Here is a 26,748-nt window from a genome sequence, read left to right on the forward strand (position 1 = left end):
TACAATTCTATGGGCCTGTTCACAGTAATGGATCGCGTTATTCTAACTCGTTGCATACAGACTTTGTATTTAAAGGATATCATAGATCTTTAATGCGCAGGCGCAGAACTACTGCGTCTGTGCAGTAGAGACCTGATGAGGTCGGCTACACCACGTGACCCGTGCCATGGAGCGCACATGAAGCCAACCCAGAAGCCGACCTGGCGAGGTCGGCTTCTTCAGCGGAGGACACCGGCAGTGAGAGGAGCTGCAGCAAGGGCACAGGATGGCTGCCAGGGGCTGGAGGAAGCCCCAGGTAAGTGGATTTTGATTTTACCTTGGACCTCTCCTTTAAGCAGGAATGAAGGAAAAGGAGAGCAGAGGGATAAGATAAACTAAATAGGTTACAGAGCGAAGAAATGTGTTGTCCAGTTAAGGCAGTGAAAGCTATTAGAGAGAAGGAGGTCAGAGTGAGTGAATGGCTAGGTAGAGAGGAGGAGAGGTAGTGTATAGTGGGTGCGAAAACAGGAAGGGAGGAGGAAGATGAAAGAGGTTGTTGGACTGGTGAAAAAGAGAGTTGTTTATGAGAATTATTAAGCTGTTCCATGTTGTATCAATTTCGCTAACATGCCCACATACCGGTATTTCTCCTTGTATGTTCCTCTACAGAGAACATAACAATAGCCTAACATTCCAGTCTACATTCACCTGGAGAATATGCAGATTGCCACAACAGGTAGCAGACTTGAGAAATTAAATCTTCCTGTTTGGAAGCTTTTTTATAGAGTTCAACTACCCCTTCTAGCTGATCCCTTGACATTTCTTTTCCTTTTCCCGTTACTTAAAGAGAATCTGTATTGTCAAAATCGCACAAAAGTAAACATAACAGTGTGTTAGGGGACATCTCCTATTACCCTCTGTCACAATTTCGCCGCTCCCCGCCTCATTAAAAGTAGTCAAAAATAGTTTTAAAAAGTTTGTTTATAAACAGACAAAATGGCCACCAAAACAGGAAGTAGATTGATGTACAATATGTCCACACATAGCAAATACATCCATACACAAGCAGGCTGTATACAGCTTTCCTTTTGAATCTCAAAAGATCATTTGTGTGTTTACCTTCTGTCCCCTTCTTCTCTCATGCACTGAACATTACAGGCTTCCTGCAGACAGCTCTGTCTGTGCCTGTGTTTGTAATTCCTCAGTATGTGTCAGCCAGCTACTTTCACAGCCTAACAGAGACGGGTTTTTATCCAGCTCTCTTCTATCACTGATAAGATAGCAGAGAAGCTGCTGGCTTATGTAAATAAAACACACACTGGAGTGTGCATAGAGGAACAGACCAGCACGGAAGAGTTGGCAGCCTTCCAGATACAGGCGGACAAGTCTGACAGGGGAAAGATACATTGATTTATTACAGAGACCGTGATAGTACAAAGTGCTGCAGTGAGCCAGAACACATTAGAATAGGTTTAGGAACTTATAGGATGGTAGAAAAAACGTAATTTTTGTTACAGAGTCACTTTAAGCTACCAGCAAGTACCCACAGCCAGATGGATACCGGGTCTTTTCCCAATCTATCTGGCCTAATCTGGAAGCGTTGTTTGCGGGAAACAAACGATCGTGTAAACAACTGTTTACACGATCTTGGAAACTGCCGTGGTAGTCTATGGCGATCTTAATGATGTCTTGTCCAGTGATCCGATCTGACAGTTGTTCAATACAAACGATTGCCATGGCTGGCAACATGCTGTTCAACATCATTTACTGTAACTCATTTTGCTGTAGTGCAATATCAAAAAACAATCATTCATCATGAAAAATTGTCACAAAAATTGCACCATGGATAGTGGATACGGAGCCGTTCACTCGATGAGCGGAGAATGGACAAACAATGTCCGTTCTCCACTCTAATGGGAACAAGGCCCAAGAATCCAAGAAACATCATTGACCTTTTATACACACCCACTAATTACAAGCAAATAGATCACAGGTGAAGATGGATATCCAGCCAAGGGACACTTGAGCCAGGAATAAAAAAAAATCAGTTTTACTTGCCTGGGGCTTCTACCAGCCCCCTGCAGCCATCCCATGCCCTCGCAGTCACTCACGGAGCCTCCGGTCCCCTGCCACCAGCTACTTTTGTTTTCGTGGCCGCCCATTAGTACACTGATCCGTGAATGGGAACACATGTTCCCATTCACCAATCAAAGTGCCGGTGAGCAATAATCACAGACATCAGTGAGTTGCCGGTGGTCATTGACAAACTGAAAGTAAAAACATGCACACAACACGTCCTGTGTACTGTGAACAGTACATAGTAATAAAGTGTGTGTGTGGGGGTGGGGGGGGGGGAAGGGCACCTAGTGGCTAAAATTTAAAAAGAAACCTTACATTTTGTAAAAATAAATCCTGAATTAATTATTAATTATCCAAAGAAAGCCATATTGATTGGGTAATAATGTCATTATGCATAACATAGAATCAGGTGGTGTTTGAGGTGGGGTAGGTTCAACCTCAAACATGTCTGCAAAACTGTTTTCAGTGAGGAAGGAAACACACTTGCAGGGGCATTTTTACTTGCAATTTACAGATTTCCATCATAATGCGTCCATGTTTATTTTTTCCGCATGCAATTTTTCACATTTGGAGATTTTGGGATTTGGCAGAATACACTGTAATTACAAAAATGCACATTGAGTGGAGAAAAGCAGAGAGCTGTGAGAATTTAAATCGCAGGGAAAAATGAAAATGCAAATGAACACTAACGATGTGCGTTTCCCAAGCGGAGTGCAGCTGTGCATGTTTTGTGGTCTGCGGCAAAAAACACACACAATTCCATCAAGTGTGTTCCCTGCCTAATGTGTTTAAGCAGTTAGTCATGGCACTGTCTACTATAAGGTAAGCAATTTAGATATACCTATATTTTTTGGCATATAAGATGATCAAGGATCATGGAGATCAGGGTTAGGTGTCAGGAAAAAATAAAGAAAAGTCAATTATTCCTCCACATGATTCTTCCAATGCAAAATGTATCTTTAGAAGATGTGTGTCCTGGAAATATCTTCCATGAGAATGTCCAAAAGATAAAGAGAGAAAGTGCTGGATTAACTTCCTGCAGATGGTGGAGAGTCTGCTGAATGAGGCTCTGAGGCATTGGTGGGATGCAGGGCAGAGCAAGAAGAGACCTGAGACCTACATACAGTACATCTATACATGAAATGGTCTCTCTGCTGCCTCAACAATCCCCAGATCCCCATGTCACTCAACACCAGTAAGAGACAGAAGAAGGTCCTGTCACCAGTGACAGCCTCCCAGCAGAATGAATCTGCTCTGCACTTTTGCAAAAAAAGAAAAGAAGATCAGCACTAGATAAAAACTAGACGGCCTCAGGAAGTTGGGTGCAATGGTATAGGTAGGTTCTTCTATGGCTAGAAGTAGCGAGCAGTGAGGCTTGTGTAATGGTGCTGTTCTTTAACCCATTCGCGTTCCATCGTTTTCACTTGAGAAATGTTCACCTCCCATTCATTAACCTATAACTTTATCACTACTTATCACAATGAACTGATCTATATCTTGTTTTTTCCGCCACCAATTAGGCTTTCTTTGGGGGTACATTTTGCTAAGAGCCACTTTACTGTAAATGTATTTTAACAGGAAGAATAAGGAAAAAAACGGAAAAAATTCATTATTTCTCAGTTTTCAGCCATTATAGTTTTAAAATAATACATGCCTCCATAATTAAAACTCACGTATTGTATTTGCCCATATGTCCCGGTTATTACACCGTTAAAATTATGTCCCTATCACAATTTATGGCGACAATATTTTATTTGGAAATAAAGGTGCATTTTTTCCGTTTTGCATCTATCACTATTTACAAGTTTAAAATAAAAAAAATATAGAAGTATTTCATTTTTACATTGATATTTAAAAAAAGTTTAGACCCTTAGGTAAATATTTACGTTTGTTTTTTTTATTGTAATGTTTGTTTTTTTTATATTAAACATTTTATTTGGGTAGTTTTGGGAGGGTGGGGTGTAAACAAGTGATTTATAATGTAAATGTGTGTTTGAATTTTATTTTTTTTACTTTTAGTTGTAGTTTTACGTTTTGGCCACAAGATGTTTACATTACGTCACTCTAAGCGTAACACACGCTTAGAGCGACGCATGGGGTATGTTACAGCCAGAAAAAGCGAAGCTTCCGAGAGAAGCTGTCGCTTTTTCAGCGGGGGAGAGGAATCAGTGATCGGGCACCATAGCCCGATTCACTGATTGCCTGGCTAACGAACCGCGGGCCGGGAGCACGTGCGCGATCGGCCGCGGGAGCGCGCATGGATCCTGGACGTAGTTTCTACGTCTAGGAATCAAAATAGGTTAAGAATCCACCTCAGTGGCCGTAAAATCTAGGATAAAGACCACAAATAGAGCGCACTCAGATAACCAGTGGTAGGATGCCTGGAATAATTTCACCTTAGAAAGTTGCTGGCAAGCCTATACAGGTTTCTCCAGCGGCTGCGCATGTGTCCCTCTGGTCGGGGACCAGGCTTAGCAGTGTCCAGATTCTCCTCCGTAGGAAGGCAGAGCTGAAATCCGTAGTTGTATCTGCCTGGACTGTGTGCAAGTTTCGCACTATGCGGCCGCACCACAGGCTATGAAAGGTTGCACTACGGTAGTACAAAGTGTTATGCAGTAATGAGAATGTCCAAAACTCCCTGTTGCTCTGTGTGACTGTATAAACAGCTCGCAGGCAATTGGGAGTAGTGATTAACACTTGTTAAAGTAGTAGTGCATGTAAGAAAGGCTATGGCGGCTGCCGTGTGGTATAACAAGGTTTATTTGCTACGCGCGTTTCAGGAGGCAAGTCCTCCTTTCATCATTTGCCTGTAGCTCACTGTAGCTTTACATTTTTTGAAGAGTTTCCATTACTATGCTAAAAGCAATGTTTAAACCACACTTTCTGGATTTTCCAGAGTGACCTTGATCTTAACTATTTATATAGAAATCAAAAATATTTTACAAACGTTGTCTAAGGATATATGGGTTGATGGTGGCCGATTACACAAATGATTGAATAAAGAAAAATTAAGATCAGTCGAGCATAATAGAAACACTACATTGTGATTCTTGATCAAATTTATCAGATCTGGTCGAAAAATTGGGCAAACCACTATCCTAATTTTGTACTTCTTTGTGCAGCTCAAATCTATGTGGCTGTCAACAGACCTGCAGCCCAATCAGCTAGATTGAGGGCATATTCACAGTGGGACATTGCATTTTAATGCGACATTAAAGTCGCAACGTGTCTGCATTTAGAGGTAACGCAATGCAAGCAGTGAGTTATCACAACGCAACATTTTTCAGCGTGACGTTAACGTCGCACTGTGAATGGCCCATAGGATTAGCATTGCAGTGCGGTAGGCTGCGTTATAAAACTTTATAACGCAGCTCCATCACCTGGCACTGTGAATGCGACCTTTCAGCCACTTCTGTCAACTATTTATCCAAATGATAAACTGTCTACAATCAATTGTTCTGTCTCTAAATGCATGGCAGTGAAAAGATAACTAGCAACTTTAATTAAATACATCTTTTAGAAACATTGACTGAGGGTTGACTGTATTGGACTCCTAAAGGATGAGGGTGGGAACTCAATGGTGGATGACTAAGGTAAGGCAGAGTTATTAAATGCTTTCTTTGCTTCTGTCTTCACAAGGAAAACATCACTCTTGCAAATTACAGATGCAGAAGAGTCTCAATCTTCCAATTGTAATATTAAATACTTAATGCAGGAAGAAGTGAAGGCAAGACTAAATAAATTAAAAATAGACAAGGCACCTGGCCCGGATGGCGTGCATCCTCGGGTCCTAAGGGAATTAAGTTCAGTTATAGATAAACCCCTTTATCTTATCTTTTGTGAATCTCTTTTAACTGGCAGAGTCCCATTGGATTGGTGTAAAGCCCATGTTTTCCCATTATTTAAGAAGGGCAAAAAAATCAGATCCGGGAAATGATAGACCTGTAAGCGTAACATCAGTCGTATGCAAACTATTTGAGGGGTTACTAAGAGATACAAAACATGACTTCGTAGTAGAAAATAATCTTATTTCTCAGCATCAGCATGGGATTACTAAAGACAGGTCCTGTTTGACTAACATACTCAGCTTTTATGAGGTAGTGAACGCTAATGTGGATATTGGGAATGTTGTAGATGTGATATAATTTGACTTTGCAAAGGCCTTCGATACTGATCCCCACAAAAGTCTGGTTCAAATGTTGAGGATGCAAGGACTGGGGACTGTGCATGGACGGGGAACTGGCTAATGGACAGAAAACAAAGAGTTGTGGTCAATGGATCATACTCAAAATGGATGACTGTTAGCAGTGGGGTCCCACAGGGGTCTGTACTGGGTCCAGTGCTTTTCAATTTATTTATTAATGACCTAGTAGATGCAGTAGAAAGCAATGTTGCTATTTTTGCAGATGATACAAAATTGTGCAGAATCATCAACTCTCATGAAGATAGTGATATATTGCAAAAGGATCTGGATAGGATGGCTATATGGGCACATACATGGCAGATTAAATTAAATGTTGAAAAATGTAAAGTCATGCATTTTGGTCGTACCAATGGTCTAGCACGATACAAAAAAAAATGGGATACAGTTGGGGACATCAAACTTGGAGAAGGACCTATGCTGGGGATACACGATACGTTTCCCCTTATCAATAGAGCCGCTGATGGCTCGATTGATAATTTCCGACAGGTCCAATGACCCGCCGGATCGATTCCCCGCTCGATCCCCGCGGGCGGACAATAGAGGGGAATAGAGCGGAAGATAATCAAGCGCCCGCGGGGACGAGCGGGAATCGATCCGGACGGTGGCGGGGACGCGCCGGGGGTCGATCCGGCGGCTATTCGAGCCGCCGGGTCGACCTGTGTAGTCCCAGCATTAGGAGTACTCATTGACAACAAGTTAAATAATCGTATTCAATGCCAAGCCGCTGCAGCTAAAGCTAATACAATTTTGGGATGCATTAATAGGGAAATAATATTGCCCCTGTTTAACTCTCTAGTAAGGCCACATCTGGAATATGGAATTCAGTTCTGGGCACCACATTACAGGAAAGATATTGCAGTTTTACAGCAGGTGCAGAGACGAGCAACAAAATTGATACGAGGGATGGAAGGTTAGATAAACTAGGTTTATTTAGTCTAGAGAAAAGACGCCTTAGAGGGGATCTAATTAACATGTATAAATAAATCAGAGAGCAATATAAAAGCTTGACCGATTAGCTTTTTGTCCCTAGGCCTTTTTAAAGGACTAGAGGTCATGACCTGCGCATGGAGGAAAAACGTTTTAGCCATTTATTTAGGAAAGGGTTCTTTACAGTAAGAGTGATTAAGATGTGGAATGGATTGCCACAGGAAGTAGTTATGGCAAATTTTATAGCTGCATTTAACCACTTAAGGACTGCAGTCTTAAAACCCCTTAAAGAGAATCTGTATTGTTAAAATCACACAAAAGTAAACATACCAGTGTGTTAGGGGACAACTCCTATTACCCTCTGTCACAATTTCGCCGCTCCCCGCCGCATTAAAAGTAGTCAAAAACAGTTTTAAAAAGTTTGTTTGTAAACAAACAAAATGGCCACTAAAACAGGAAGTAGGTTGATGTACAGTATGTCCACACATAGACAATACATCCATACACAATCAGGCTGTATACAGCCTTCCTTTTGAATCTCAAGAGATCATTTGTGTGTTTCTTTCCCCCTGCAGCTCACTGAAGAGTTACAAGCTGATTGTTTGTTTCTTCTTGCAGACAGCTCTGCCCCGTTGTCTGTAATTCTGCAGTATGTGACTCATCAGTATGTGAACAGAGGATTTATCCAGCTTGTAAAAGATAAGAGAGCAGAGAAAAGCTGGCTAATGTAAATAACACACACACACAGGGGAGTGTGCATAGAGGGGGCATGCATAGCAGATCACACTGAAGAGTTGGCAGCCTTCCAGACACAGGACGACAAGTCCGACAGGGAGAAGATAAGCTGATTTATTACAGAGATGGTGATAGTAGAAAGTGCTGCAGTAAGCCAGAGCACATTATAATAGGTTTAGGAACCTGTAGGATGGTAAAAAACACAATGACATTTTTGTTACAGAGTCCCTTTAACCACTTGCCGACCGCGCACTCATACCGCGCGTCGGCAAAGTGGCAGCTGCAGGACCAGCGACGCAGTTCTGCATCGCCGGCTGCAGGCTAATTAATCAGGAAGCAGCCGCTCGCGCGAGCGGCTGCTTCCTGTCAATTCACGGCTGGGGGCTCCGTGAATAGCCTGCGGGCCGCCGATCGCGGCTCGCAGGCTAAGTGTAAACACAAGCGGAAATAATCCGCTTTGTTTGCATCCGTACAACGCTGCTAACAGTAGCAGCGTTGTACCAGATCAGCGATCCCCGGCCAATCAGCGGTCGGGGATCGCTGTCACATGACAGGCAGGAGCCTGTTAGAGGCTGCACAGGACAGATCCGTTCCTGTGCAGCCTCCGGGGAAGGGAGGGAGGAGAGGGAGAGGGGAATTTTGCCGCGGAGGGGGGCTTTGAGGTGCCCCCCCGCAACACCCAGGCAGGAGCGATCAGACCCCCCCCCCCAGCACATCATCCCCCTAGTGGGGAAAAAAGGGGGGGCGATCTGGTCGCTCTGCCTGCACCCTGATCTGTGCTGGGGACTGCACAGCCCACCCAGCACAGATCAGCTAAAACAGCGCTGGTCCTTAAGGGGGGGTAAAGGGTGGGTCCTCAAGTGGTTAAGGACCAGACACTTTTTTTTCCATTCAGACCACTGCAGCTTTAACGGTTTATTGCTCGGTCATACAACCTACTAGCTAAATGAATTTTACCTCCTTTTCTTGTCACTAATACAGCTTTCTTTTGGTGCTATTTGATTGGTGCTATAATTTTTAGTTTTTATTATATTCATCAAAAAAGACATGAATTTTGTCAAAAAAAATATTTTTTTTACTTTCTGTGCTGACATTTTTCAAATAAAGTAAAATTTCTATATACATTTTTGTCCAAATTTATTGTGCTACATGTCTTTGATAAAAAAAATCCAATAAGTGTATATTTATTGATTTGGGTAAAAGTTATAGCATTTACAAACTATGGTGCAAAAAGTGAATTTTTTCATTTTGAAGCATCTCTGACTTTTCTGAGCACCTGTCATGTTTCATCAGGTGCTAGAATTCCAGGATAATATACATACCCCCCAAATGACCCCATTTTGGAATGAAGACATCCCAAAGTATTCACTAAGAGGCATGGTGAGTTCATAGAAGATTTTATTTTTTGTCACAAGTTCGCAGAAAATGACACTATGTGACAAAAAAAATAAATGAATAAAAGTTTCCATTTCTGCTAACTTGTGACAAAACAAAAATCAAATCTGCCACGGACTCACCATGCCCCTCTCTGAATACTTTGGGGTGTCTACTTTCCAAAATGGGGTCATTTGTGGGGTGTGTTTACTGTCCTGGCATTTTGGGGGGTGCTAAATTGTAAGCACCCCTGTAAAGCCTAAAGGTGCTCATAGGACTTATGGCCCCTTAGCGCACCTAGGCTGCAAAAAAATGTCACATGTGGTATCACCGTACTCCAGGAGAAATAGTATAATGAGTTTTGGGGTGTATTTTTACACATACCCATGCTGGGTGGGATAAATATCTCTGTAAATGAGATTTTTTTTGATTTTTTTTTACACACAATTGTCCATTTACAGAGATATTTCTCCCACCCAGCATGGGTAGGTGTAAAAATACACCCCAAAACACATTATACTACTTCTTCTGAGTACGGCGATACCACATGTGTGACACTTTTTTGCAGCCTAGGTGCGCTAAGGGGCCCAACGTCCTATGAGTACCTTTAGGATTTCACAGGACATTTTGAGGCATTTGGTTTCTAGACTACTCCTCACGATTTAGGGCCTCTAAAATGCCAGGGCAGTATAGGAACCCCACAAGTGACCCCATTTTAGAAAGACGACACCCCAAGGTATTCCATTAGGTGTATGGTGAGTTCATAGAAGATTTTAGTTTTTGTCACAAGTTAGCGGAAATTGATTTTTATTGTTTGTTTTTTTTCACAAAGTGTCATTTTCCACTAACTTGTGACAAAAAATAAAATCTTCTATGAACTCACCATACACCTATTGGAATACCTTGGGGTGTCTTCTTTCTAAAATGATTTGGGCCCCTAAAATGATTTTGGGCCCCTAAAATGCCCTGGCATTTTAGGGGCCCAAAACCGTGAGGAATAGTCTAGAAACCAAATGCCTCAAAATGACTGTTCAGGGGTATAAGCATCTGCAAATTTTGATGACAGGTGGTCTGAGGGGCCGAATTTTGTGGAACCGGTCATCAGCAGGGTGGCCTCATAGATGACAGGTTGTATAGGCACTGAAGTGCAGGAAGCGCAGGATGTTCTCAAATCGTGACCTGGACATGGCAGCAGAGAACATAGGCATGTGATGTATTGGGTGCGTAGACCAATAAGACCGCAATACATTCTTTTTGACTAGACCCATGTTAAGGAAAAGGCCCCAAAAATGTGTTACGTTTGGAAACTTGGAGTGGTTTCCACCGAAAAGGCTGGGCATGGTAGCTTCTTGGATTGGTGGTTGCGTATTGTGTTGCATAACGGTTGGTCTCAGCCACAATTAAGTCTTAGAGACCAGCAGTGATCAGAAAAAAAAAATTCTGTCACTGCGGTGGGGCGGGTGAGGGTTTGGCCGGGTGATCAGAAGCTCGCAGGGGGCAAATTAGGGCCTGATCTGATGGATAGAAGTGCTAGGGGGTGACAGGAGGTGATTGATGGGTGTCTCAGGGGGTGATTAGAGGGGAGAATAGATGCAATAAATGCACTGGGGAGGTAATCGGAAGGGGGTCTGAGGGGAAACTGAGGGTTTGGCCGAGTGATCAGGAGCCCACACGGAGCAAATTAGGGCCTGATCTGATGGGTAGGCGTGCTAGGGGGTGACAGGTGGTGACAGGAGGTGATTGATGGGTGTCTCAGGGTATGATTAGAGGGGGGAATAGATGCAAGCAATGCACTGGGGAGGTGATCAGGGGGGGGTCTGAGGGCGATCTGAGGGTGTGGGCGGGTAATTGGGTGCCCGCAAGGGGCAGATTAAGCTCTGATCTGATGGGTAGCAGTGATAGGTGGTGAGGGGGGGGGGGGTGATTGATGGGTGTCTCAGGGTGTGATTAGAGGGGAGAACAGATGTAAATAATGCACTGGGGAGGTGATCAGGGGGGTCTGAGGGCGATCTGAGGATGTGGGCAGGTGTTTGGGTGCCCGCAAGGTACAGGTTAGGGTCTGATCTGATGGTTAGAAGTGACAGGTGGTGACAGGGGGTGACGGGGTGATTGATAGGTGATCAGGATGTGATTAGAGGGGAGAATAGATGTAAGCAATGCACTGGCGAGGTGATCAGGGGGGTCTGAGGGCGATCTGAGGGTGTGGGCGGGTAATTGGGTCCCCGCAAGGGGCAGATTAGGGTCTGATCTGATGGGTAGCAGGGACAGGTGGTGACAGGGGGTTATTGATGGGTGATCAGTGGGTGATTAGAGGGGAGAACAGATGTAAACAATGCGGGTCTACATGAAAAGGGCGCCGGTAAAAAAGGGCGCCTGGTGGAGCCCATATATATATACCAACTTCGGCTACAAAAAAGGCGCCTGGTGTAGCCCATATAAACTTTGGCTACAAAAAAGGCGCCTGGTGTAGCCCATATAAACTTCGGCTACAAAAAAGACGCTTGGTGTAGCCCATATAAACACTTCGGCTACAAAAAAAAAGGCGCCTGGTGTAGCCCATATAAAAACTTCGGCTACAAAAAAACTCAGGAATGTGTTAATTACTATTCCCCCTCCAGGCCGCCATGGATAGTGGGGGAATGAAATAATTCGGCTTACAGTGCTTGTAGCCCATATAAAAACTTTGGCTACAAAAAAAAGTCAATAATATGGGCTACAGAGGGGCACCTTACTGTAGCCGAAAAAAATATGGGCTACAAAGGGGAGCCCGCTTGTAGCCGAAAACCTTGTAGCCGAAAAAATATGGGCTACAAAGGGGAGCCTGCTTGTAGCCTATATCAAAACTCGGGCGCCCTTTTCTACACCTTGTAGCCCATATTTCCAGAAATAACATTGATGTCTATGGCGGCGCCCTTTTCATACAGGCAGCTCGGGCGCCCTTTTCAACCGATCCCAACAATGCACTTGGGGGGTAATCTGAGGGTGGGTCTGCGGGCGATCTGAGGGTGTGGGCGGGTGATTAGGTGCCCGCAAGGGGCAGGTTAGGGTCTGATCTGATGGGTGGCAGTGACAGGTGGAGACAGGGGGTGATTGACAGGTGATCAGTGGGTGATTACAAGGGAGAATAGATGCATACAGTACACAGGGGGGTCTGGGAAGGATCTGAGGGGGTGGGGGATGATCAGGAGCCCCCAGGGGGCAGTTTAGGACCTGATCTAAAATATAGCGTTGACAGATAGTGACAGGGGGTGATTGATGGGTGATTAGGGGGGTGCAAACAGTGGTCTGATTGGGTGATCAGTCAACTGCGGCAAACTTTGGCGGTTAATAGGTTCTACAAACACCAAATTTTCAGGGTATGTTAAACAGAAAACTGGAAACAAGAGGAAAAACAATATTTCAAAAAGACCTTGTAGTTTTTGAGAAAATGTATGTTAAAATCAGCAGAAATTACAGCGAAAATCCACTTTGGAACCGCTATGTGGTGTGATGCCGGCTTTAGAGGTTAATAGCAAATCCTCCATAGGTGCTAGAAACACTACATTTTCAGGGAATGTTAAGCAGAAAAGTAGGAACAAGAGGGAAAAAAAATCTTTCAAAAAGACCTTGTAGTTTTTGATAAAATTGATGTTAAAGTCGGCGGAAATTTCTACGGAAATCCGTCTGGCGCATTTCCATTATAGAGATGGCCCGAACGGTTCGCCGGCGACCGGTTCCCGGCGAACTTCCGGTGGTTCGCAGAGAACCGCAAACTTTTGCGAAAGTTCGGTTCGCCCCCATAATGCACCATTAGGGTCAACTTTGACCCTCTACATCACAGTCAGCAGGCACATTGTAGCCAATCAGGCTACACTCTCTCCTGGAGCCACTCCCCCCTTATAAAAGGCAGGCAGCGTCAGGCTTTGGACTCACTCGTGTGCCTGCAGTAAATAGAGAAGGGACAGCTGCTGTAGACTCTCTCATAGGGAAAGATTAGTTAGGCTCTTGTAGGCTTGTTAGCTTGCTCCTTGCTGATTCTTATTGCTAAAATAGCACCCCACAAAAGCTCTTTTGAGAGCTAATCTTGTTCTTGTGATCTATTTTTTTTTGTTATGTTGCCCACTGACACTGCATTATACAGCCCTATCTGTTGCAGCTGGACCTTGGTAATCGCTATACTGTGCCAGGCCCTGTCTAACTATCTATACGGGAACACCTACCTATGCCTAGCTAATTACTGGGGCACCCACCTACCTATACGGGAACACCTACCTATGCCTAGCTAACTACTGGGGCACCTACCTACCTATATGGGAACACCTACCTATGCCTAACTACTGGGGCACCCACCTACCTATACGGGAACACCTACCTAAGCCTAGCTAACTACTGAGGCACCCACCTACCTATATGGGAACACCTACCTATGCCTAGCTAACTACTGGGGCACCCACCTACCTACACGGGAACACCTACTTATGCCTAGCTAGCTACTGGGCCACCTACCTTCCTATACGGGAACACCTACCTATGCCTAGCTAACTACTGGGGCACCCACCTACCTATACGGGAACACCTACCTATGCCTAGCTAACTACTGGGGCACCTACCAACCTATATGGGAACTCCTACCTATGCCTAGCTAACTACTGGGACACCTACCTATGCCTAGCTAACTACTGGGAAACCTACCTATGCCTAACTAACATATGGGCTTGAAAACCAGCACGGCCTGCACTCTGGCCATGGTGCGCACCAGTCCAGCACGGCCGTCACTACACAAACAGCTGTTTGCGGTGCGTTACACGGTGAGTTTGGTGTGTCAGTGTGAAGCAGTACTCTAATTACACTCCCTGATTGATGTATACACATGCAAGATGTTTTAAAGCACTTTAGGCCTGCAATTTATCATTCAATGTGATTTCTGCCTTTAAAACGCTGCTTTGCGTCCAATCCAGATTTTTCCCCGGAACTTTTGGTGTGTATCCCACTCCGCCATGCCCCCCTCCAGGTGTTAGACCCCTTGAAACATCTTTTCCATCACTTTTGTGGCCAGCATAATTTTTTCTAGTTTTCCAAGTTCGCCTCCCCATTGAAGTCTATTGCGGTTCGCGGAAGTTCGCTCGAACCGAACTTTTCGCGGACGTTCGCGAACCGAAAATCGGAGGTTTGGGCCATCTCTATTCCATTACCGATTTCCGAACTTCTATGCGGAAATGCAATTTCCGATCGTGAATTCGGAAATTTCATTTCCGCGGAATCCGAACAAGCATCCCTAGAGGCTAGCAAGGCATTCTGCTGCTATTGGAAAGAGGTATTTAAACAGAGCAGCGTGCAGATAACGTCACACAGTGGACGAGGTGATTTAGGAGAACAATACTTTTGGCCAGCAATTGCCTGATTTGAGCTGCCCAGCAGATCACTGGCCGAGTCGTCGGGGCCGCTGTACTGATGTTAGATTCTCTGCAAAAGCAGTTGTTTGTGGCCACCTTGGTAGAGTTTCATCCAGTGTGTGTATACAGGGCTTTACAGTGTTTATTTTGGAAACAAAACAATAGGAAATAATAATTTTTAAACATACCTGGGGCTTCCTCCAGCCCTCTTAATGCTGATTAGTCCCTTGTTATCCTCCTTCACTGCCTGCAGCCTCTGCAATCCGGCCCCGTAACTGCAGGAGTCGGGGGCTTATTACTGCGCATGTGCAGCCCAGAATGTACTCACAATATAAACATAACATTTTCCTCGGAAAGCATGGCTGTATTTCGCTCGCGTAAAGCCCGGTTCACATCTGCATTTTTTCCGGAGCCGACAGTACGGATCCAACCATATGGATCTGGGAAAACAGTCCGTTTTTACAGCCAGTGTGCTGTAAAACCTCCGCTTTCCATAGGATCCTATTGTGCTGCAAAACCTTACGTTTCTGTTCCGCTGAGCGAAATAGTCCGGAAAATTTGGTCCTGCTGTATTTTTATGTCCGTCAGTGGAACGGACCATGGAACCGTACAGCCGGTTCCGTTGGCAAATGCTAATGTGAAGTGTGAATCCACCCTATGCAAGATACTTATGTTAATTAGGACCACCCTGTGCAGTACAGTAGGGCTTGAAGGTTTAAGGTGGCCATACACTTGTAGATTTGCAGCAGATTCGACCATCAGATAGATTTCTGGCAGATGCCTGTCAAGTCGAATCTGACAGGAATCTATCTGATGTGTGCCACACACTAGGAACAGATTTCCAATAGATTTCAGAATGAAATCTGTTTGAAATTGATCTAAATGCATTATTGGACCATTAGATCCAATGCAACTCTATGGGCCATCGATCTGCTGTCAGCAACAGATCGACCTAAATTTTCCATCCTGTCAGATCAAATTGATCAAAATCGATCAAAATCGTCTGCAAATCGATCGAATGGGGAATCGATTTACAATCAATTTCTGATCGATCAATTCTATAGAATCGAACGGTCGATCGATAGCTGAAATCGAGCAGTGTATGGGCCCCTTTACAGTGCTGGCCCCTCCCTCTGCCAGTCAGAGTGCTGCTGTACAGTCAGTATTCGAATAAAGATTTGGCATATCTGAATTTAAAAACACCGATAGGTAGTCCCCGACTTATGAATGGTACGAACAGCACAAAAATGGGGACAAAAAAAAACTGTAGTTTTTGGGAAAAACAATTCAAAGAAAAAATGTTTTTTAAACTTAGTAAAATTACATTTTGCTGTGGTATACTATACTTACTATATAGCAAGTACTGAGGTCTGGGAGAGGGGTTGAGGTGGTACAGAGGGACACAGTGAAGGCAGAGGTGGCACAGAGGGGGGACCCTGAGGGAACAGGGGCGGGAAGAGGTGACACAGTGGGAGGGTGGGGCAGAGGTAGCACATCGGGGACACTGAAGGTACAGGGTTGCTGAGGTGACACCGAGGGGGAAACTGGAGGCATGGGAGGGCACAGAGAAGGTACAGAGATGGCCGTTTTTTTTTCTGACTTAAAAATGGATTCAGGTTACGAATGAGCCCACAGTCCCTATCTAGTTCGTTTAATGGGAACTGCATGTTCCTGTTCATCAGTTTATATTTTGAGGAAGTCCAAATATTTGCATCATGTGAGTAATGCAACAATATGCAGACATTGTCCCCTGTAGAGCAGTTCGAAACAGCTGTAAGTACAGCAATAATTCTCGGAAGTCCTCGGGATCGATGGTAGAGATCAATGTTATTAATGGACAGTCCGCAGGAAGGAGCGCCAGTGTCTGTCTGTTGACTGATCTCTTGATCTGTACAGCCAGACACAGAGAGGGGAACAAATGCCGCGTTTTCCACATAATTAGATGAGATTTCCGCATGGTGCGCTCTGACACTTGAGTAACATGTCGGGTGTAAGGTGCCCCCTCCCTGGAGCACAGCAATAATTCATCATTAGTTCTTCAGAGTCCAGAGCCAGATGAGAAGCGATGGAGCCTCCAGCTCGGTGCACCACATGTGCCGCACAATTCCCAGGATACTACGCACTCTCATTAACATAATGCTGCTTCAGGAGCCCAGTAATGATTAAAAATCACACGTGCAGAAGGTGGAAACGATTAGAAAGATCTGGCAGGCCGCAAAGGGTTTCCTGTACTGGAAACTTCCCTCACCACTTCTGACATACGCCCGCCAGGCCTCGTCCAAGGACTCTGCTTAGGTGCAACAAATCATTTGTCTGTTATTAACCCAGAGCTTGTAATTATGCAGATTGCCATAGATTTGCCGGCTTGTTGTGAGGCCGGCGGCAGCGATGGTGGACATGCATTACTGAGCCAGATTCATTTATCATAGTGAGTGATGGCAGCCGGGCACGGCGTGGGTCCCTCTGCTTAATGTACTGGGTAATTAACTGTCATTTGCTTGGTAATAGGCGGATGATCAATGCTTTGTGTAGAAACACATTCTAATCACACTGCTGATAAAGCCCCTCAGCCAAAGCAATTGAAATTGGGGGGCAAATGGGAAAAGAAAAAAAAATGAAACAAATTTGACCCATCATCATCACAGACCAATCACAGTTTTGCCCCATTCCACCATCTTCCTTTTGTCCCTGCATCATACATTGCTGCAATGCATATCACTGTGATTCCTGCCTAGGGAAACTGCACAAAATACATTAATGTATATACTCTATACTATTGTTCAGCACATTTATACAGCTCTGACATGTTCCTCAGTGCTGTATAGAAATCAATGGTCCAATCACACCAGTCTGCACAAAAGGAGCTTAGGCCTGGATCCACTAGCAGATCGTTACTAAGCCATTTCTAAGCGCTTCTGATTTGAAAAGCTCTTGCTAATGTAATGCTATGGTTGTGATCGCACTACAGTGATGTGATTTTCTAAAAATCACCCATAGCATTGCATTAGCAACAGCTTTTCAAATCACTATCACTTAGAAAAGGCTGCTAGTGGGTTTGAGCCCTTATAGTCTAATGCACAAGTGTGAAACACAAGGCCCACAGGACGAATGCTGCCCTCTTTGCAATTTTATGTGGCCCTCCAGGGCTTCAAATGTACATCATTGTAAGCAGTAAAACAAAGACAGCACACTGCCTTCCCATCCAGAGGAGACAGTTTCTGAATTAAAACATTGTCAGTTTGATGTGGGGTGCAGCAACAAACCATGTGATCTCTCAGCAAAATTACCATAGGGCCCCCTCTTGGCATCCAAACCCCCTCGTGTGGCTAGCATCTTGCCTTGGGCCACATTTAATCTTGTTTTTCTACCCACGCAGCACTGGTCTGCTCCATTGCGTTACGCTAGATAAGGGGGCGGAGCGGGGCCGCTCATGGTCACTTAGTGTTCTCCCCAGAATTTTTTTCCAACCAGGTGGCATGAAAAAGTCGCGGGGTGGGGATGGACATGCTGTGTGCTAATAGGTGGGGATTCACCTCCCTATTAAAGTGACAGGCTAGGCTCTGTCTTTTTACTGTAAACTCTTTAAAAAAATGCATTTGGTACATACGGTACATTGGCAGTCCGTGTTAGGAAGCACTTGGGGACACGAGAGCTTCCGAAGACAGGCTGTTCCGAGTCTGTACTGCACATGTGCAAAATGCACGCTTGCGCAGTACAGAGCCGTCTGTCTTCAACAGTACTAGGGAACATGAGTGGTCCTAAAGTCTTCCGAGGGTCCCCGGAGACGGCGTAACTTCACCAGGGGACAGTGAGGGAACGAGAACATCAAGATGGGGCAGAGAGGCTCAATAAAATCCAAATCCTTCCTTCTCTATAGGTAAATATCTGGTTTTTTTATTGCTGCAAATTTCCCCTATTGGGGGAGATGTTTACCACCATTAACATATGCAATGCAAGAGCTGAAGTAAATTGAATGATTTTCTAAGTAAAAATGGAAAAGAGTAGCCTTACCTTTGCTGGACTGTCTTTTTGGCACCAATACCTCATCTTAGGAAATGTTCATCTGCCTGTGATGGTTTGGCTGGCTCTTGGCCCAGCTGCGATTGCCTTGTCTGGCTCCTGGCCTGGCTGTCCTGGTCTCTCTCCTGGACTCTGGACCAGCTGCACTTGTGTGGCTGGCTCCTAGTCTGGATGTGATTGCTTTGTCTGGCTTCTGGTCTGCTGTCTGGCCTTGTGGTCCTGGTATCTGGCGCAGCTGTGCTAGTGTAGCTGGCTCCTGGCCTGGTTGGGCTGGTTTGCGTGCCTCCATACTGACCTGTCTTTGCTTGTATAGTGATAGTTCCTTGTGGATTGTGCCAGTGTGGCTGTCTCTTAGCCACTGGCCTGGTTGTGCTGTATGTGTCTTTTGGACACTGTTATGTCTTGCTCCTTGTCTGATCTTTGGGGTTTCTAGCAAACAAAACCTTACCCAGCCTTTATTCCTCCATATTTTACTAGAAAAGTGCTTCTAGAACATACAGCCTCACCTATTGCTGAACTCTTCAATAGGATTGGATAGCAGCTAGGTCACATGGTTAGACTACATTTTCTAATTATCTCTCTCGACCCAGAATACTTCACGCTGCAGCTGACACCTAGTGGTGAAATTCAAGTTTGACAGCTGTGTCTATGTAAACCATGACATACAGTATAACCATATGGTGTCTAGAATCAGAACAGTACTGTATAGTACACACTGTATCTATGTACATATGTCTGTTTGTACATATGTGCATGTGTATGAGTAAAATGTACTAATATGAAATTTATGGTTCTCCTTGGACCAGAATTTACAGAGTTTGAACAGGACCTTTGTGGGAACTGACTGAACTGAAAAATAAACCGTGTTTAAATAATAAAGCGTTGGCAGCTCCCTCCTCTGATTACTTTCTGAAAAGTTCCTGTTCAGCCACTGGAAATTTGGAAAACAGTGGGAGCCTGGTACATATAGATCTGGCATGGTGATTTGGGTCAGTGGCTACAGCTGCAATTTACAAGCACAGGATCAGTGTAACAATTAGGGCTCTTTCACACGAACGGCTGGCAACAGCGCACTTAAGGGCCTATTCAAACTTGTAAAGGCAAAAACCGCTTTGCGCAGGTGACTTTACCGTGATTATCATGATAAAATCGCTGTACAAATTCATGGGGTTTTTTTTGCAATCGTGATTAGCGCTTTATTAGCATGCTAACCACGATCGCTCTTCAACTGCGGCAAAATGCTGCATGTAACGCATTTGCGATTGCTGCTAATCGCAAAACGCCCACGAACGGCGTGATTACTGCCATCTATTTACAATTCACTTAGCATTTTAAAAAGCGCTAACGCTTCAGCAATTAGCAGTAAACGCCCGCTAATCGCCCTAGCTTAAATGGGCTCTAACTGCTTGTCAGACGCTCCTGTTTATGTGCAGAGTGCTTGAAGCTGGCTGCAAACGTCTGGCACTTGCAGCAATCGCTGCATGTGCATCCGAGCCAGCCACAGCTGCCCCTGGACTCGACGTGCAGAGGTTTTTTACTAGGCAGTAACCACACACAACCGCTGACACACTTGTGGTTACAAACGCTCCCATTTGGTTGCATAGAAATGCAAGGCGCTTGATCCAGGCAATGGGGCAGGTAAATGGCAGGTTTAATGTGGCATTTAGCTGTTTGTCTGAAAGAGGCCTTATACATACTCTGCGTTTGCTTGAATTTTGGCACACTGCCTAAAACAAATAATACTTCAGTGCTAAATTCCCTTCCTGACACCTAGACCTAATTTTCCTCTTCTTCCTTCCCCAAAGCTACATTTTCATCATGACACCATTTGCTAAACTACCACCTCCCCCCACCTCAAATATTAATCTAGCCCCCCCCCCCTTCCCTCCCTTTCAGGCCCCCTACCCCTGCTTTCTGCACAGGTAAACTGAGAACCAATGTTATTCAATTGGCTAGTGCACACTTGAATGAGTTTTCCCCAAGCATATAAAAACAGACAGTAGTGAAGTACTGCACCTGCACGCATTTTCTCTATTAATTACGTTAGCTTCTGTGATAAAGTTTTCACACATACAGACACACATGGTGTGCATAAAACTGAATAGGGACCATCTACAAGAACACTGACTAGGGACTGTCTACAAACCTTTGTCTGCAAAACTTTGTATGATTCCTTATTAGTGGATGCTCACACATCACATCACATCAGACACAGTCATTTTTTTCTCTCCATGCCCTTAGTTGTCAGTCTCTCTGGACAGGAAAAATAAAATTCTCCATCCACGGGGCCCCCTGAGCCTTCTAGGCCCCCCTGCGGCTGCATACCTTTCAGGGTCTTTTGTTATGCCCCTGCCGCTGTGTATAGTTCATATTATTTAGCTGATCTGGTAAATGGCTGCTTTTCCCCTCCAAGCTGGCATAATTCACATGCTTTAACCTATCTGGGAAATGGTCGATCTTTCCCTCTGAGATGTGTATGGCCTGCATTGTATAATCTACCCAGTAATTGGCTGCATTTCTCCTCCAAGATCTATATAGTCTATATTGTATAACCTTTTCAGTAATTGTATGCTTTCTTGCCTCCAGGCTATTTGGTGTGACGGGAAATTGTGCGGCCTGCAGCAAGCTGATCCCGGCCTTTGAGATGGTGATGCGAGCAAAGGAGAATGTCTACCACCTGGACTGCTTTGCCTGCCAGCTGTGCAATCAGAGGTAAGTGCTCCCTATCACTCAGAATAAACAGAAAGAAAGGAAATCTCATGTTGGAAAACGTTCTGCCTACCAGCCCAGCTGAATGGGTGACATTCCAACTCTTTGCAGTGGGCATGGGGAATCTACCATTCTGAAGGGTTTTATATTTTCTATAAATAATATGACGGATTGGTTTGAACCCTGAGAGAGCAGCGTCCAGTGAAAGCACCGGTTAAATAATGGCGCCCCCTTCTGCCCGATATTTGTGTAAAACAATATTTAACGTTTTAAAAGGTTCAAATAGTGCAGACCTGGTGAACGTAATTTATCGTTTTAAAACCTGCTTTTTTTGTCCTGCCTGAACGATATTTATCGTTTTGAATATTGTCTGTAACCTAAATTAATGTCCAGTGCTGCGTAATATGTTGGCGCTTTATAAATCCAATAAATAAAATAAAATAAATAATAATTTTAAGCCCTGCTTTGCTGCCATTTGGAAAATGTCTGCCCGCCGACTTTAGCAGTTAATAGCAAAGCCCCTTCAAATGCCAGAAACAGCAAAATTGTAGGGAATGTTAAGAAGAACAGTAGGAACAAGAAGAAAAAATGTTTTTTCAAGAAGACCTTATACTTTTTGAGAAAATCGATTTTAAAAGTTCAAAGAAAAAAAAACGATACATTTAAATGCTGCCGGGCAAAGAGTGTGGGAAATATTTCCCAGCAGTTAATAGCAAAGGCCCCTTACATCCTAGCAACATCAAATTTGCAGGATATGTTAACCACTTGCCGACCGCGCACTCATAACGCGTGCCGGCAAAGTGGCAGCTGCAGGACCAGCGACGCAGTTCTGAGTCGCCGGCTGCAGGCTAATTAATCAGGAAGCAGCCGCTCACGCGAGCGGCTGCTTCCTGTCAATTCACGGCGGGGGGCTCCGTGAATAGCCTGCGGGCCGCCGATCGGAAATAATCCGCTTTGTTTACATCCGTACAACGCTGCTAACAGTAGCAGCGTTGTACCAGATCAGCGATCCCCGGCCCATCAGCGGCCGGGGATCGCTGTCACATGACAGGCAGGAGCCTGTTAGAGGCTGCACAGGACAGATTTGTTCCTGTGCAGCCTCGGATCTCCGGGGAAGGGAGGGAGGAGAGGGAGGGGGGGAATTTCGCCGCGGAGGGGGGCTTTTAGGTGCCCCCTCCCCCCGCAACACCCAGGCAGGCAGGAGCGATTAGACCCCCCCCAGCACATCATCCCCCTAGTGGGGAAAAAAGGGGGTGATCTGGTCGCTCTGCCTGGTGTTTGATCTGTGCTGGGGGCTGCACAGCCCACCCAGCACAGATCAGCTAAAACAGCGCTGGTCCTTAAGGGGAGGTAAAGGCTGGGTCATCAAGTGGTTAAAAAGATAGTGGGGAAAAATATTTAAAAAAAAAAATTAAACATTATTAATTTTGGGGAATGTTCTGTCTGAGTGTGGGGAATCTGAAAAAAATTGGTGTGGGATCCCCCTTCCCGAGCCTCTGTAACCCCTTGTCCCCCATGCAGGCTGGGACAGCCAGAATGCGGAGCCCCGGCTGACTGGGGCTTCGCACCCTGAGCTATACCAGCCCGCATGGTCCATGGTATGGGGGGGCTCCGGGGAAGAGGGGCGGCCAAGCCTTCCCCTCTCCCCTCGAGCCCTTATCCAATCCATGGGTGAGGTGGGGGTGTTGACTTCCTGGGGGGGTTCATGGTGGCATCTGGGAGTCCCCTTTAAGAAGAGGACCCCAGATGCACACCCCCCTCCCAGGAGAAATGAGTATAGGGGTACAAAGTACACCTTACCCATTTCCACAAAGGGTTAAATATGAAATAAAAACGCAACAACGAAAAAAGTATTTTATTAATGTAAATTAACCATAAATACTTACCTGTACCTTTAAAAAAATGTTCCCACGTCATTATCCTCGGTAAATGATCCCACGAATACAGTATCCTCTATATATGGGCAGCACGGTGGCGTAGTGGGCAGCACAGTGGCGTAGTGGTTAGCTCTCTCGACTTGCAGCGCTGGGTCCCTGGTTCGAATCCCAGCCAGGGCACTATCTGCAAAGAGTTTGTATGTTCTCTCCGTGTCTGCGTGGGTTTCCTCCGGGCACTCCGGTTTCCTCCCACATTCCAAAAACATACAGATAAGTTAATTGGCTCCCACTAAAATTGGCCCTAGACTACAGTACGTACACTACATAATACAGACATATGGCAATGGTAGGGATTAGATTGTGAGCTCCTTTGAGGGACAGTTAGTGACAAGATATATATATACTCTGTACAGCGCTGCGTAATATGTCGGCGCTATATAAATAGTAAATAATAATAATAATAATAATAATAATATATTGCGATCTTCTGTTACAGTTGATTGAAGATCTCCGCCGCCCCGACGCCACACACGCCACCCCGCCGAACTGCTCTCAGCTATAAAGTATAGCTGAGAGCGTGTCTATACAGACACATTACCGCTGGCTCCCGCTGCCCTCCCTGCCTCCCCCCACCTGTCACCCTCACCCATGCTGGCACCCAATGCACCCATGGGTGCCAGCATGGGTGAGGGTGACAGGTGTGAGAGAGGCAGGGAGGGCAGCGGCGCCGGCAGTAATGTGTCTGTATAGACGCGCTCTCAGCTATACTAAGTATAGCTGAGAGCAAAAAGCATCTTTAAATTTTGGCTCCAAGGCTCCCCATTGGTTCCTTATCGACCAATGGGGATCCTCCTGATCCCCATTGGTCTGTTAAGGAACCAATGGGGAGCATTGGAGCCAAAATTTAAAGATGATTTTTGCTCTCAGCTTCAGCTATACTATAGCTAAGAGCAGTTTGGCGGGGGTGGCGTGTGTTGTATCGGGTGTGCGCGGAGATCTTCAATCAACATGTAACAGAGGATCGCAAGATAGAGGATATTGCCGTGGGAAAATTGCCGTGGGAACTTTTTCTTAAAGGTACAGGTAAGTATTTCTGAAGATCGCAAGATAGAGGATACTGTCTTCGTGGGACATAACAGATTATAGCGTGGGACCTTTCCCAAGGATATTGGCGTGGTAATTTTTTCTTAAAGGTACAGGTAAGTATTTATCTATACAAATGTTCTTATTATTATTATTATGAAGATCGCAAGATAGAGGATACTGTCGTTGTGGGACATAACAGATTATAGCGTGGGACCTTACTCAAGGATATTGGCGTGGGAATTTTTTCTTAAAGATACTGGTAAGTATTTCTGAAGATCGCAAGATAGAGGATACTGTCATCATGGGACATACCAGATTATAGCGTGGGACCTTTCCCGAGGATATTGGCATGAGAACTTTTTCTTAAAGGTACAGGTAAGTATTTCTGGTTAATTAAGAACATTAAAGGACTTTTCTTCATTGTTGCGTTTTTTATTTCATTTAACCCTTTATGGAAATGGGTAAGGGGTCATTTGTACCCCTATACTCATTTCTCTTGAGAGAGGGGCAGGCATCTGGGTTCCCCTTCTTAAAGGGGACTACTAGATGCCACCATGAGCCCCCCTAGGGAGTCGTCACCCTACCTCCTCCTGGGGCACCGAAGTTGGGGAAGAACCCCTTGTCCATGGATTGGACAAGGGCTCAGAGGGAGAGGGGAAGGCTTGGCCGCCCCTCTCCCCCGGAGCCCCCCCATACCATGCGGGCTGGTATAGCTCAGGGTGCGAAGCCCCAGTCGGCTGGGGCTCTGCATTCTGGCTATCCCAGCCTGCATGGGGGACAAGGGGTTACAAAGCCTCCAGAGGGGGGACCCCACGCCATTTTTTAAGAAAATTTCCCACACTCTGAACATTGAAAAAAAATTAATTAAAAAAAAAAATTTAAATATTTTTTTTAAATATTGTTTCCCACTCTTTTTAACATATCCTGCAAATTTGGTGTTGCTAGTATTTAAGGGACCTTTGCTATTGACTGCTAAAGTCGGCGGAAATTGTTTCCCTAAGAACTGTCATTACGGCATTTAAATGTATACTTTTTTTCTTTGAAATTTAAAAATCGATTTTCTGAAAAAGTATAAGGTCTTTTTGAAAAAAAAAATGTTCTTCTTGTTCCCACTGTTCTTCTTAACATTCCCTACACATTTGGTGTTTCTGGCATTTAAAGGGGATTTGCTATTAACCGCTAAAGTAGGTGGTGTTTAATTTTCATAAGGAGAATGTTAAAAATCGATTTTCTCAAAAACTATAAGGTCTTTTTTTTAAAAAATGTTTTCCTCTTGTTCTTAATTTTCTTCTTAACATAACCTGCAAATGTGGTGTTTCTAGCTTTTAAGGGGACTGTGCTATTAAACGTTAAAGTGGTCGGCCAGACATTTTCCAAGCGGCAGCAAAGCAGGGCTTAAAACGATAAATATCGTTCAGGCAGGACAAAAAAAAGCACGTTTTAAAACGATAAATAACATTTTGACGGTCGACGCCATTTTTTAACTTTATAAAACGATAAATATCATTTAATAATGATTTTCAATGAGGCGCCATTTTTCACTGCATTTTTCACTGCCACGCCTGGCGCCATTTTTCACTGCCCCCGAGAGAGCACCCCATCACTCTTCACAAGCACTTCTTATAAGAACTGAAGTGCAAACAATGAGGTGGAAAAAAAAAACCTCATAATGAGCTTTACTCCAGACACAGATATTAGCCTAGTCCTGTTTCCTGATCCTAATTCCGTGGTCCTATAGCTTCAGAGCCGCAAGTTGTATTCTTCACAGTCCCATGTATGGACAATTCTTTTGCAGTTTAAACAGGTGGGGTGGGGAACAGAGGTGGGGAACGGAGATGAAGGGCATCCTAACTTCTGACTTACTAACACGTCCTCATCATTCCAAAGAGAGGGTTGCTATTATGTCCTTCCGACTAGATGAAATTTCACATCAGACTGACAACAGGTGTGATCACAGTGGCTGTAGACACCAGAGTCAATTACTGTTTCTTTATTCATTCAGTATTTATGATACATGGTTATAATTTAATAGCAAAAAAAAGGATGTCTTTGTCTTCATTGTGAAGTAGTCACTAAGCATAAAAAACATAGACTGCAGCAGTGAAAGTAAGACAGACATTAAATAATGAAAATCAGGAGTGATACTAACAAAACAAGGACTAAGGGCTTATTCACACTACAAGAGCTTTTTAAACGCTAGAGATTTTAAAAGCTCTTGCTAATGCAATGCTATAGGGGCTTTTAACAAAATCACATCGCTCCAGTGTGAACACTCACATAGGATAACATTACCAAGAGCTTTTAAAATCACAAAGCTCTTGTAGTGTGAATGAGCGGTAATGGTAGGTATGAGATAGAAGAGGAGGAGCAGAAGTGACTGACACTG

General features: G+C 44.6%; 1 protein-coding gene and 1 long non-coding RNA gene across 7 annotated transcripts in view; one reads left to right on the plus strand and one right to left on the minus strand.

Annotated features, from left to right (window-relative positions):
• The window catches only part of LOC137564058 (uncharacterized), a 265,554-nt gene extending 246,405 nt beyond the window's left edge, over positions 1 to 19,149 (minus strand). Inside the window, exon 1 of the long non-coding RNA XR_011030502.1 lies at positions 18,682 to 19,149. This is a non-coding gene — a long non-coding RNA (uncharacterized lncRNA). The remainder of the gene's footprint in view (positions 1 to 18,681) is intronic.
• LMO3 (LIM domain only 3) overlaps positions 1 to 26,748 on the plus strand; it is a 157,038-nt gene that overhangs the window by 127,586 nt on the left and 2,704 nt on the right. For all 6 annotated transcript variants that reach the window (XM_068277377.1, XM_068277378.1, XM_068277374.1 and 3 more), the window contains exon 3: positions 21,277 to 21,402. In XM_068277377.1, coding sequence (XP_068133478.1) covers positions 21,277 to 21,402 — 126 coding nt within the window. The remainder of the gene's footprint in view (positions 1 to 21,276; positions 21,403 to 26,748) is intronic.

The sequence above is a fragment of the Hyperolius riggenbachi genome, chromosome 3, assembly GCF_040937935.1.
Source record: "Hyperolius riggenbachi isolate aHypRig1 chromosome 3, aHypRig1.pri, whole genome shotgun sequence".
NCBI lineage: Eukaryota > Metazoa > Chordata > Amphibia > Anura > Hyperoliidae > Hyperolius > Hyperolius riggenbachi.